The sequence below is a fragment of the Lytechinus pictus genome, chromosome 9, assembly GCF_037042905.1.
Source record: "Lytechinus pictus isolate F3 Inbred chromosome 9, Lp3.0, whole genome shotgun sequence".
Classification (NCBI taxonomy): Eukaryota; Metazoa; Echinodermata; class Echinoidea; order Temnopleuroida; family Toxopneustidae; genus Lytechinus; species Lytechinus pictus.
In genome coordinates this window covers 12,582,804-12,597,571 of record NC_087253.1, presented here as the reverse complement: position 1 = coordinate 12,597,571, position 14,768 = coordinate 12,582,804, and the positions used below count along the sequence as shown (strand labels likewise).

Genomic DNA, 14,768 nt, shown 5'->3' with positions numbered 1-14,768 from the left:
ATTTGGGAAGTTGTGCTGGTATTTTTAGTCAATTTCCTGTCGGGATATAACCAGCAATTGTGTTTGATGCTATTATAAATGGTGAATTATGCCAGCAGAATTCACGAAATCCGGATCACAATCTTATTTGAACTGGAGGAAAAAAGTAGGTTTTTTTCAGCACACTTATGACTGCTTTCTTTCTTCTTCTTTTTTAGTCGCCATCAAATAATAACTATGCCACTCAATCCTTTAAAGTGTCCTTATATAATTGAACATTACTTCTATGAAAATTTGAGAGAGGTTATTTCAGTTAACAACTCTCTTTTAAGCATTCATAATCAACGTATTAACACTCTAGGGGGTTTCAGACTATCTCGATCTACATGTTCAAGTGCAATTTTATATGTTGACGAATGAGTCAAAACATGCGGTAGAATACTATATAGGATGTCTACATGTTTGGTAAGGGGGTCTTCAATCTACCTTTGAAGGATTTAGTTACAACATAACACGGATATAAGTTCAATGCGACCAAATTGTAAAATATTGTTCTCCATGTAGTTCCACAGCAGTATTACAGGGATGCAAAGTAATAATTTTGAAAGAATGCAAAGGAAAGTATGTAGAGGAAACATGCTTATATCACATACATGTATACAAATGAATTTCAAGCATGTAATTTACTAGCTCTGGGGGGGGGGGGGGACTGTGACTGTGTGAACAATTTGCAAACTGATTTTGATATCACGTTTTTAGAAGTGGTTACCTAGGAAAACACACAAATCTCTTCGATAGTAAGATAATGCGACAGGCCCAAGTTCATGGACTTTTTCGGGCATTTTTATTTTTTTCACCATTGTGAAATCATAGGGTGATTGACCCATGACACCAGTACCCTTATTTACTCCCTGCTTGAAATAAAAAAACCCGAAAAACTCACCTTTCTCTCTCTTTACACCTTTGGTCTGTGTTTGTTCCGTTAAATTATCTTGACCTGTGACATCCAATGTCGAATTAGATGACATCACAATAGACGTTGATGGTTTTGAACTTCCGGTATTAGTTTGATCGCCGCTTCCGGTTTGTGGTGGGTAATTTGAATTGATTCTTGAGCGGATAGAACCTCTGGAAAAGTCTGAAGATAAAGAGATTTTTTTTAATGGTGTTGTTATACACCCAAAAACTGGAGTGTTAAACAAACACCAGTTGGTGTCAAGGAACAATCCTTAAGGTAGACCACAGACTTTGTATGTAACACCTGAGAAGTCGTTTACGCTCGAAAAATTGTGTTTAAAAGTAACCGACACTAGTCCCGAGAGCAGCACATACTATTAAGGCGTTAAAATTACAACACATGATGTGAATGTAAAACCATAGGTATTGCTGCCCTCGAAAAATTGGGGTATTAAGCCCGGCACCAGTTCCTGTCCCGAGAAGTATTATCCTAAGGTGTTAGGCGTTACACCATGTAGTTTGAACGGACTAACACTAAAGATTTTTAGAATAACAACCAGACCAGGCAATAATAATAATGATGATAATAATAATAATGACAATCATAAAAATAGTAATAAGAATAATAATGACAATGATAACAATAATGATAATGATAATAACAATAAGAGTAGTAATGATACTAATGATACTGATAATAATAGTAATAATAATAATAATAATAATAATAAACGATACAGATATAATCACATCAACATTATATGAATAAAAAAGAAAAAGGCCCCAAGACAAAAAAAGGCACGAAACAGATAAAACGCAATTTCCAATGTAATTTATGAGTAAACCATATATATGTATAAACACCTGGTTTATCATTTGATTTGCAATAAATGAACACTTATGAATGTCATAACTCTCAATAAGTACATGATGTATATGCCACTTGAAATTGGAAAGCACAGTCAGTGGCGTACCGTGAGTCACGGCATTGGGGGGGGGGCACCAGCAAAAAATTTGAGTCACTTCGTGAGCGCGCGAAGCGCGCTCAGTTGCAAGGTGTACTGACGTAATAGAGGCATTTTAAGGACAGTGCTATTAAACGGATATGTATCTCACTGATCAAATAATGCGAGCGCGAAGCGCGAGCTGAAAATTTTTGATATTCAGACCTAAAAGGGACATCATAATCAAATTTTTGTAATCACGATACGTACCTGTTTCGCTAAACAATGTGAGCGCGAAGCGCGAGCTGAAATTTTTGTATACATTGACCCCAAACAGGAAGATTTTAAGGACTATATTTTAAGAATCCATGAAGAGTATATATATCTCACCATAGTTATCTTAGCGAGCGCCAAGCGCTTGCTGATTTTGTTAGAATACATGAAGCACTTGCAGTCATTGTAATCATGAATATCATACGCATCTCACCAATCAAATATTGCAAGCGCGAAGCGCGAGCTGAAAATTTAGATAATTCAGACCTGAAGAGGGGCATTTTAAGGCTTGTTTGTAGGAATTCACGAAGACCATACGTATTTCACTAACCAAGTGATGCGAGCGCGAAACGCGAGCTGAAAATTTTTGATACTTAAATCAGAAAAATAGACATTTTAAGGACTGATCCTTATTCATGGAGAGCAGACATATCTCACCAATCCACTAATGTGGACGTAACCAAAGACAGGAAATGTTTTATATTAAAACCTTAACATGGGGCAATCACTTTAAGTAGTCATGAAAAAGAAGCATATGTCACTACAAAAAATGATAACTCGAAGTGCGAGGAAATATATTTGTTGTATATTGACTTGAAAACGGGAGGTTTTAGTACAACAGGATCATATATCTCATTAAACAGACAATGCAAGCACCAGGAACAGTGAAGACATAGACCCTGAGAAAATTATGTTTCATAAAGTTTCGATAAAATTGTTTCTATGTATATAACATAACAAAATTAGAATATAACATTATAATGAATAATAAGTTCTTCTTTCCCACTTCGTTTCTCTTCCTTTCTCCCTCTTTTTCTCCTTTTCCCGTTTTTTTTTGTCAGCCCCCCGTAGTTACGCCACGGAGTACAGCAATAAGTGGTCTCTTTGTCAATGGAGAAGATAACTTGCGAAAATTTTGGAGTGCAACTCATGAAAACCCGCACCTATTGTTATTTTAAAATCATTATAGAACATGGTAAAGGATTTCTATTCCGAATGAAAACTGCCTCAGTAACAACTGAGTACTAGGATCACGCTTGTCTACATATGACGTTTGTTTTAAGATGTTCAATTTCCTGTGAAAATCTGCACTTCCTAATTTCTCAGAAATATTTCAAACTGTCTGGGCATTAATTGGAATTGGAAAATAGGCCTATCAGAAAGTTAGGCAGATTAAGGTAAAGTGAGTTTTCATAGTTAGCCCAAGTAGACCTACATACTCTGGGCAATATAAAATGAACAACCGATGCGTTTATGATCATGGTCTAGGCATGGTCTAGGCACGATACCGTTAATTTTACCACCTAACAACAGTAAGCGTGTTGCCCCCATTTGACCGTAACTTTGTCAGACAGTGTCAAGCATCCAGAACCATCCCTCACACACACACCCTCCTACCCACACACTCTAACCAAGAAGATTCTATGACTGGAGTTCCAACAGGCAACACATTTATTCAAGCAGCTGCTAATTTCTAAAGAAGCACAAAAGAAAGAACGGCAATAAGGACCTTTTGATGTCCGCCTTCGAAGCCGCCAGTTTCAGTGAAGAAAGCAGAGGGGTGAAATTTTACGAATATCCATTTGTATCAATTTTCCATCTTTCATATTAATGAACAAACTGAAATTTGAATGCATGACAAAACATCAATAACCAAGCACTATTATGACGAGATATTTTGCCCAGATTATATCAATTAACCTGTAATTAGTGGAAAAAGAAAGAATTTGACCTTTACTGAAACCAGATTTTAACACTTTTCCGATCGTTTGAAAATTTCAAATGTGGTCTGTAGAATATTGTTGTTCATTACTGTATATGCCAGATGAGTGCCCGCACATGCCCAGTCGAGCAAATTTGAGTCATATTTCAGGACATATTGCATAGTTTATTTTCGCATGCCTCCGAATTATGTACTACACATATAACCAGGCCAAGATGCGGCGAAAAAGTAACTATCATCACAAAAGCATATTTCCCTTTACGTATGACCTACATGTATAGCTGCGGAGTCATGCGGGAATAATTTGTCTACACAATTGCAAGAGATGTTGAGCAAAGTGCATGCCTGACATACTTTCTGCTGGCGGCTTTTAACCTTGTTCAAAGAAATTTTATTTGCTGTTACTCCATCTCATTTGATACCTCCTTGCTCTAACACATACACACATTCGAGGCTTGCAACGTTTACTCACGTAATCACGTCATCGTAATAAGCTGTCACGTGTTGCGTACATTCGTAAAACAAGGAAGAGTTGGGTTATGCGACCCCAAAAGTCGGTGAAATGCTACAAGCAAAAAACGAATCATCACGTAACGTTAACAAAATAAATGTAAATTGTCATTGAGAACAGACTTTCATCCTCGCACGGTAAACGGCCAACCGCCGTGCACAGGTACTTTTGACCTCAATTATTTTGGAGTAGTTTTAATTTTGGCCTCAAAATAGCGCTGCCTTTGTTGCTATATCCAGTTTTCTTATATCGATGGACCGGTGCCGGCCCGTTTTTGGAGTACTTTTAAGTGGAGCCTCGAAATAGAGCCTTGTTGCTTTATCCTTTTCTATATATCGATGGGTGCCGCATCATTTTACAAATAAAATTATTAGTCCTAAGAATTGTACCTGGCGACTTACACGACCTGAGTTACACGACCAGGACATCTCTTTTCCAGCTTTTGATTCCCCCTTCTCTTCTCCTTTTCATATACTTGAAAAAATAGGGACAGCTGCTATCTGCCCCCTCCCAATGTTCACAAAGAACTTGCTCTTAAAAACTTACCTGGAGATTTAAAGGGCATTAATCCTGTCGAGTCGGTAGTTATCGAGAGTACTACCACGAGAGCCACCACACAGCATAGACAGAAGACTAGGACTACTTTAAAGGCAGTTTGACTTCCCTGAAGCGTCATTCTAAAGGATTCTGGGAAATTAAAGAAAATTGTGGTGTCGTTAAGAGAGGTATGAAAGGGGAAACAGTTGCTACAACCCGGGAATTAGCATGATTAGTGTTGATAACATTTATATAGCGCTTGATACATATGTTCCTGGGAGCTGCATACCAAATGACCCCCGGATTTAGTATATTCTGCTGTGCAAACCCTTCACTTACGGAAAGTAGTCTGAATATGCAGTATGGCCTAAACAAGGATCTGTCTTGGCTGGACAAATACAATTTTTATAAATAATTTCAAGAATTTCTCATAGGTTTATTATTATTGCTCTACTCTACTCCATACATATTAACAGTTGGTTTCAAGATAGAGTGATTTGGGAGGTCATTGTCACCTCCTTTTATCGTAATTTATTTTCTTGATATATAAGCCTTTATCCATTCTATTATTGCATTTTCATGATTGTGGTGGCGTCTAATAAGTGATTGTGACATAACAATGATATCCTCACGCGATAATTTTTACAGCCTGCGCCTCCAATATGCTTTTTTTTTAATTATTATGATGGTGATGCTGTTTTGTGCGCGGTTCCATGACTACCACAATCATGAATGTTATTATTTAAGTTCTTGTCACTGTGAGATTTATTGTATCCCTGAAGAAGAAAAAAAATTGGAATTCAAAATAAACTGTTGGAACTAAGTACAATGCACTACCACTTTGCCTCATTAATATATATATATATATACATATATATGTATATATAGATATATATATATATATATATATATATAGATATATATATATATAGATATATATATATATAGATATATATATATATAGATATATATATAATATATATAAATGTGAGACATTATACATGTACACCAGCTTTCGCAACTCTTTGTAATTAAATATGTTGTGAATGAAGAGAACAATGGTAGGCGTAGCTTCAAATCAAGGTTCCCCAGAGCTTTTTCCGAAAGGGCAGATTGCTCTGGGGAACCTTGATTTGAAGCTACGCCTACCATTATATATATATATATATATATATATATATATATATATATATATATATATATATATATATGTATATGTATATATATACAATATATATATATATATATATATATATGGGAATAGGCGGGATGAGCCGCCCGTCATTGAGGCGAGAAACCATTTGTAGACATGTGGTAGACCAGGGGGGGCGTTTCATTAATATTTTCGTCCGACAAGTTGTCAGATCTGACAACTTTCCTGGATTCTGATTGGTTGAGAAGCACTGTTACTATGGTAACTGTCGGATAAAATAAGACTTGTCGGATAAAACGTCCGACAAGTTTCATGAAACGCTCCCCAGAGGTGAGGAAAATTCCTATAACGTTATGCTTCAATTAAAACATCGAGCACTTTTCGCGACCAATGGCAATGTGGAGAACGGACACGCCTTTCTGTCCGAGCTCGACCATTCCCTATCCCTATGGGACCGAAGCAGCAGCAGCTAGCCCGGTATCTTCGGGGGACGAGGCTCGCGATAGTTTGCATGATGATTTTGAATTATACGTTCGTAAAACTTTTGAAACTTTGGTTGGAGGTCAGAAGCAGTTAGAAATTAAGCTCGCAGCCTCAACTGAATTCAACTCTATGGAGAATAGCAGAACTAGAAACAGCTAAAGACAAATTGGAACAGAAAGTAGAGGAGATGAAATCCAAGATGGGTTTACTTCAAGTTGAAGTCGGGAAACAACGTGAAAGTATCAACAAGCAAAAACGTTTCTCGAGGAGGAATGATTTGAGAATAGTTGGAATGGAAAGGTCTCCAAATGAAAACTGTGTTGAAAAGGTTAAGATGCTACTGAGAGAAGAGTTCAACTGGGTTGGAGAGATAAACATCGAGCGGGCCCACAGAGATTGCAAACCAGTGAATGATAAGCCACCACATGTGCTTATGAAGATGCTTTCATATCGAGACAAACTAAGAATCCTGAATGAAAGTAGACAAGCCCTGGAAGGTCTTCAGGTGTTCACCACAGATGATCTGACAGCTATTGACATGTGAGAGAAGAGAAAGTGGAGGAAAGAAGTAAAGGAACTCTATGACCAGGGTACAAAACTCAGGTTCTTTGCTGGAAAATGGAGATCGGGCAATGGAGCGATTTTAAACTTCTAATGAAGCGAACAGTTTCACCGAGTCTGGGATCATTATATCTGGATTTACTCTTTCATGTGGATATACCCAAAAGTGATTAGGAAGTTGCCATGATGCCCCCCCCCCCCCTCAAAGCTTTGCGCAATATTTCCGAAACGCAAAAAGATAGCGCCGCAAAATTTTATGACTTTTTTTCGTGCAACTTTTGAAACCAAATTCGCGACATACGGGTCTAGCATCGCGACGCCACGTGTCTGTTTACGAGACAATTTCATGCCGAAAAAGGTTCATTATTATATTGTTGTGTTCTAATTGGTCTGCTTAATTAGTTTAGGGTTTAATTTAGTTGTTAAATGGTCTGTAATAATTTCCATTGAAAAAACAATGAAAAACAAAAGCTGGAAAAACAAAGAAATACATAAGAAATTCGAAAAACGAAATACATAAGGAAAAAATTGGCTTTCGAAATTTCTTTTTGTTGAAACCTTTAAATTAGATTACAAAGATGACATCAGGGGGAAAAAAGAAGAAAAATTTAAGTGAAATTGGGAGTTAAATATGCAAATAATGTTTTTCATGAATAAATTTACATTATTATTCATAATAATATATAAAATAATTATTTTCAGATTTTTTTTTATACTGGCTTGTAGTTTATGTGGTAAAGGGTGTGCGTGCCAAATTTCGGGGCGATCGCACGAACGGCGGAAGAGATCAGAAGGGGGGGGGGGGCATCATGCCCCCCGTCCTAATACATCTCAAATAGCCCAGTCCTTTTAGAGTTAAACACTGGCGGTGTAGTTTTAACATTACTGTTTTTGAAAAGAGTACACAAAACAAATAATTCTAGTTGTGGCCGTATTTTTTTGACACACTCCAATTCTGAAGAACAGAAAGTGGTTGTAAACAAAGTTCTAGATCATTGCGAAAACCAATTCAGTTAAATCCACTTTTTATAAATACTAACAGTATAATGCGCCCAAAATTCAAAAGTTCATAGCGAAATATTATATTATCATTGGTGTCTGAGTTTATAACCAAAGCAAAGAGTCGTTGTAATTGATAAACGTCAAGTCCACCTCAGGAAAATGTTGATTTGAATTAATAGAGAAAAATCAAACTAGCATAACGCTGAAAATTTCATCAAAATCGGATGTAAAATAAGAAAGTTATGACATTTCAAAGTTTCGCATATTTTTCACAAGACAGTAATATGCACAACTCAGTGATATGCAATGAGACAATCGATGATGTCCCTCACTCACAATTTCTTTTGTTTTTTATCATTTGAATTTATACAATTTCATTTTGACAACTTTGACAATAGGGACCAACATGACAGAACCATATAGTATTAAACAATGCCAATTCCAAGGAATTAATCATTGTTTCACTTGACAATGAGGAGAAAATCAGAATATTTTATATTTCATATAACAAAATACAAAAGAAACAGTGAGTGGATGATGACTTTTTGTCACCAATCTCCTCATTTGCATACTGACCATGATGTGCATATAACTGTTTTGTGAAATTAAGCAAAACTTTAACATGTCATAACTTTGGGCTTCCAAAGAAGAATAAAAGCACTTCCAGTGTGTTATGCAATGAACCAGGGGCCATTTCATGAAGCTGATCGTAAGTTAAGAGTGACTTTAAGAACGACTGGTGATCCTTTCTTGTGGTAAATGATATTGACTATTAATGTTCATTTGTGATTATTTAGAGCGTAAGAAAGGTTCATCAGTCGTTCTTAAAGTCGCTCTTAACTTACGGACAGCTTTATGAAACACCCACCAGGTGCGTTGCTATGATAATGGATACATTATATTTTGTTACCTAAACTTGAACCCCCCCCTCCGTTAGAAATGATACATTTACATGTATCATTGACCTACATGTATGAGAGCTGGATATTCATCGGTTAGCCAATTAATTTACTAACTGTCATTTTCATCTGTATACATTTCTCTTCATAATTATTTATTGTGATGTAGGTAATGTAGGAACGCCTCGAGCACCTAGCAAGGTGGATATGTGCGCTCCCCGGGGGGGGGGGGCACTCGACCAAAAAAGTGGTAGGGGTGTGCCGCGGGCGAGACAAAAAACGGGGGCCTTGGAGCGGGCTAATTGTAAAAAGGAGGGTCCTCGGAGCAGGCTTCGGAACTACAAATGTTTGTGAAAACGGGGGTCCTTGGAACGGATCGCCAGCGTGTGATGAGTGCGTATGCATCCCTATGGAACGGGCATGCGTGCATGATGCAGCTAGCGCGGCCTCCGCCGGGTGCGCTCGCGCAGAGGCGATGGTCGGACAGCACTCTGCGGCCGCTTTTCACCAAAATGCAGCTCCTTGTAGCAGATCAATGCGACCGGAACGGCGTAACGAAAAATATGCGAAGCTTTGGAGCGGATTTCTTTCTTCTTTCTTCTCGATAAGAAGAAAATGCTATGCTTTGGAGCGGCTTTCTTTGTTCTTTTTCTCAATAAGACAAAAATGCTATGCCTTGGAACGGAACTTTGAGTGTAAAAAATGGGGGTCCCCTCCGCGGCACATACCCACTATGCATTATATACTGAGTGCCCCCTGGCGTGCGCTATACAAATCCTGTATTATTTATTTTATTCTTAGTGATCCAATCATGGTTGCCGTCAATTAGACCCCAAATAATGAGTTGACAGATGCTTACCGTGATTAGACATTAACATGGGCGGAAATCCCAGGGGACAGGGGGACGCGTCCCCCCTACCCAAAAATTGTATGGGGCACACAATATCAAAGTCCCCCTTACTATTTTTGGTCTTTTATGATGGAAGGAAATACATCATTTAAAATCGAAATAAAACATGTATTTTGGACGAGATGACCTTACTTTTTGGTGATAACCTTTTTTTTCCTTTTTTTTGCTTGTCGAATTTTCCAGCCCCTGGTCCCCCTACCTTTGGGGAGAGATTTCTGCCCTTGGATATTAACATTACACAAATATTGTACGAGCAGAAGATAACTTAAAAAACTGGAAAGTCAATGTGCTGTTCTGGTTTACAAATGGTTATTTCACTTCCATGGGTTTTATTTTGAAAAATGTATGCATATTTCAAGATATAGAGGCTGGAATTGGATTGATTGTATATAATTTTATGATCACCTATTTTTAAAGATTTCCTCATAATATTCCAGAAGAACATGGCACACGTATACAGCTTGTAGGGGACGTGTAAATCTCGTTATTTAGGTCATTATGTGCCATCGATAAAACAAATTTTGTATCACAAAAATCGTTTGCTTCTCAATTGTGCAGCTCCAAATCTGAAGCTTGTTGATTGAAAGGTATATTCTGATACAGAATATCAGCCAACAAACGCAAAGACTAGGAAAAATATACTTTTCTAAAAAGATAAGATACGCCGAGGTAGCCGCTATTGTAAAAAACAACTGTATGTTCCATTAACATAATCAGGATACGGCGACAATTATTTTCAAAAGAATCCTCGCGTTGATCATCCTTTTCTTATATAGGTCCATGACAGCAACCACGCCGAATATGTCAATAGGATGAGTACCATTATCCGAACCTCTTTCCGTAATTCATCCGTGCTGTCATGACAACGTAGGTAAATCAAGGGCTAATCTCACCGTTTGCAGTTTATTTCATAAAGATTGAAAATAACAGAGTTATCTTACTGCCTTAGTACAAAATGTTAAGGGATATTTTGAGGACAATTCGATTAAATCACTGATTCGGTTGTAGGGTAATATATAATTTTGAGGAGATTATACAAAAAAATCCAGTTAGCTCCACACTCGATCATACGAGGTTTTTTGTTTTCTTTGATATTTATCACGCACTTGATAAACATACGAAGCGCAAACGTTAGAATATTTATATTAATAACATTAATGACAGTCATATAACGTTATTGGCCTATGCATCAATGAAGCCTTTGATTTTTTTTCTTTCAAATTTGTTCCGAGTCAAATTGGAAAGGTTTAATTAGGTTCGTGAATTAATGCGGAGGCTGTATATATTAACCCTGCACAACGGACGTACAATACATGTTGGCCTACAGTACATGATATACAGTCAAGAGGATAGTGTAATTTACCGACTCACGGAATTGTGATATACCAATTAGACATGCGTGTATGAAAATCGCATGTACCGGTGACTGTACTGGCCTCCTGTGTAACTGTAAGTCCACATCAACAAAAGTCTCAGTTGAATATGGAACGTAAATGAATTGAGAACACTGGAAATTTCATAGAAAATATTCGATTTTCGCTTATTTTATACACAGTAAAACGCTTTCAAAATTATATTAATTTAACATTGTTTACGACATGAACCTTACAGTAGTTGGTTAAAATTTTAAGCAATGCTTAATTTATTGAGAATTGAATATTAAAAAATGAACATTGTTGTTTAAGATTTTAAACACTTGTTTAAACTGTTTAAACAACTACTGTACGAAATTGGAGGCATATAAATGAGGGAGCCAATTAATTCACTTCGTATTTCATTTGCATCCTATACTAGGTCACTTTAAGATTTTCCTCAATAATAATAATAATAATAATAATGTTATATTTATTAAGTTCATATTAATAAACTCATGTGAAGCGTTGTGGCCCAGTGGATTAGTCTTCGGACTTTGAAACAGAGGGTCGTCAGTTCGAATCCCAGCTATGGCACAATTTCCTTCAGCAAGAAACTGATCCACAGTGTGCTGCACTCAACCCAGGTGAGGTAAATGGGTACCGGTAGGAAGTAATTCCTTAAAAAAGCTGTGTGCGCTATGAACGCCTAGCTTAGCCGGGTAATAACGGAGCGCCTTGAGCACCTAACAAGGTGGATATGTGCGCAATATAAATGCCCTATATTATTATATAATTATTATTATTAATTAATACTTAATTATCTATGCGCTTACATAAAACATAATAAACTTAACTCTTACCATCTACAGGAGCTACAACAATAACTAAAAAGTCTAAATAACAAAATAGCATACATATAATATTAGGATTCAAAAAGATGATAATGATAATAGTATAAAGCATTGTTTGTTTCATCAAGGCCCGTAAAATCATCATTATTATAATTTATTGTGAATCCGCGCTCTAGATTTTTTTATCACGAACTTCTTACCGGAAATACCTGATATCACAATTTTAAGTAAATAATGGGATGTGTGTAATCATCACCGCTTCAACCATTTCATGCATACATACACATACACATACATACATACAAGTCATGTACAACCCAGGATGTGCTGATATGTGACAAAAGAAACCTACAGGAAGGGACACAGTGTCACACAGTGTGTTCACAGAGTGGACTATGTGAAAACATTGTTCACACCGTTAACATGCTCAAATTCAACAGTGTGAAGATATTTTCACACCGTTTCACACAGTGTGATCACAGTTTGTTCGCAGAGTGTTCACAGAGTGGACGATGTGAGAATATTATTCACACTGTTAAAATACTCAAATTCAACAGTGTGCAGATATTTTCACACAGTGTCATCACATTGTGTTCACAGAGTAGACGATGTGAGAATATTATTCACACTGTTAAAATACTCAAATTCAACAGTGTGCAGATATTTTCACACAGTGTCATCACATTGTGTTCACAGAGTGGACGATGTGAGAATATTATTCACACTGTTAAAATGCTCAAATTCAACATTGTGAAGATATTTTCACACAGTGTCATCACATTGTGTTCACAGAGTGGACGATGTGAGAATACTATTCACACTGTTAAAATGCTCAAATTCAACAGTGTGAAGATATTGTCACAGTTGCACAGTGTGATCACAGTGTGTCACAGAGTGTTCACACAGTGGACGATGTGAGATTATTATTTACGCTGTTAAAATGCACAAATTCAACAGTGTGAAGATATTTTCACAGTGTCACAAAGTGTGATCATAGTGTGTTCACATAGTGGACTATGTGAAAACATTGTTCACACCGTTGAAATGCTCAACAGTGTGAAGATATTTTCACACTGTGGACACAACGACAGTGTGGCCGTCCACAGCGTAATCACATAGTCTAACAGTGTGTAGGTGGTGTCACATCGTGCTGAACACTGTGGCGCACACTGTGGGGCGTGTGTACTTTCAAGTAGGGAATAGAAACTATAAATACAAAATTTTCATATTTTACATTTGATTCTGATAAAATTTTCCGGGCCAGTGATATTCTTAATTAATTACACTCTAAAAAATATTGGGTAAAAATGCTGAGGGTAATTATGTGTCCCACCATCATTGGGTATTTCTTTTGGGCATTTTTATTTATCCAGTGTGATGAAAAAATTGCCTATTCTAAAGTAATTGCTGCTTATTTTTTAACATTACTGGACATTACGCTTCCCGCATTTGGTAAAATACTGCCCCAAATTAGTTGGACACATAATTACCCTCGTGCTGGTTAAAATTTTACTCAATATTCTTTTTACAGTATATAGGGCCACCTGATAACAAAGTTTAATGCTCATTAATATGCAAATGAGATTGATCAGCTCTCACATTTCTATTGGTATTGGATAATGTATGTCTACTGTGGACCTATTAGACATCTAATCATATTTCTGCGGGTATGCATTAAAAAGATATGAATGGAAAATATTAAAAAGGTGGCCTCATTCACCCCCACTTTCCCCTATTATACCAAGGCGTATATGATTATTTACAAAGGGATATATTCCCCTTTTCTCTGTTTTTGTTGGCTGATGTCCAGTGTCAGAATATGCCTTGCAGAAAAATTGAGAAGCAGACGAGTTTGTTATATAAAATATGTTATCATTCCATCCGCAAACTTCCGCACACACATAATGACCTCAATAACAATGAAAGATACACGATCTCTACAAGCTATGTGCTATGTACCTCTGGAATATTAGGAGGAAACTTGGCAATAACAGAAGGGATTATAAACAAGAAGCAATCAATCACAATATTGTCTCCATCTTAAAATCTGCATTCATTTTCTCAAATAAATGGAGCTAAGATAATCAAATGTAAACCAGAAGTGCATATCGATTTTCCAGGATTTCAGTGATATATCATACAATTTGTGCAATATTAATGTCTGATAACGGCCTGCTTCTTTCAGCTCATGGCCTTATTGACGGCTCAACACAGTCAGTAGACAATATGAAGAGAATGTTAATCGGAGTACAATGACAGTCACATACATGTTAGTGAATCCATGAAATGATCGATGAATGTCCATCTCTATACTAGTTCCATATAGGATTAGCCAGGCGGCTTCTAGCGAGCGTCGCGTAACGTTGGGGAAGTACAATAAGAAACAAGATGGCGGCGTAAACATCGGGCAAGTCTCTTCCGTCTTTTCACAATATTTTTTCATTTTTTTGATGAATTCTTGTTTTAAAAATAACAACGAGAGCGTAGAAATCTCGGAAATTAAGTTTTATCCCATGTACATGATTTAGAGCTATAGATCTTTTAGAAGGAAAGTAGAAATCTCGGGGGTGAAAGTTTCAGGTTGTGGCTGGCTCTGGTGGGTCTATGAGATAGAAGGCCTGGCTTCGTAT

The 14,768-nt window shown here is 36.9% G+C and overlaps 1 protein-coding gene across 2 annotated transcripts in view; it reads right to left on the bottom strand.

Moving 5' to 3' along the window:
• Positions 1 to 14,768, bottom strand: part of LOC129267733 (beta-1,4-galactosyltransferase 5-like) — a 36,673-nt gene extending 21,905 nt beyond the window's left edge. The window contains exons 1-3 of one of the 2 annotated variants that reach the window (XM_064104715.1): positions 14,406 to 14,768; positions 4,934 to 5,074; positions 923 to 1,117 (exon numbers count right to left, since the gene is read on the bottom strand). In XM_064104715.1, coding sequence (XP_063960785.1) covers positions 923 to 1,117; positions 4,934 to 5,063 — 325 coding nt within the window. In that variant the 5' untranslated portion in view covers positions 5,064 to 5,074; positions 14,406 to 14,768. The remainder of the gene's footprint in view (positions 1 to 922; positions 1,118 to 4,933; positions 5,075 to 14,405) is intronic. The other variant, XM_064104716.1, reaches the window with a different exon arrangement.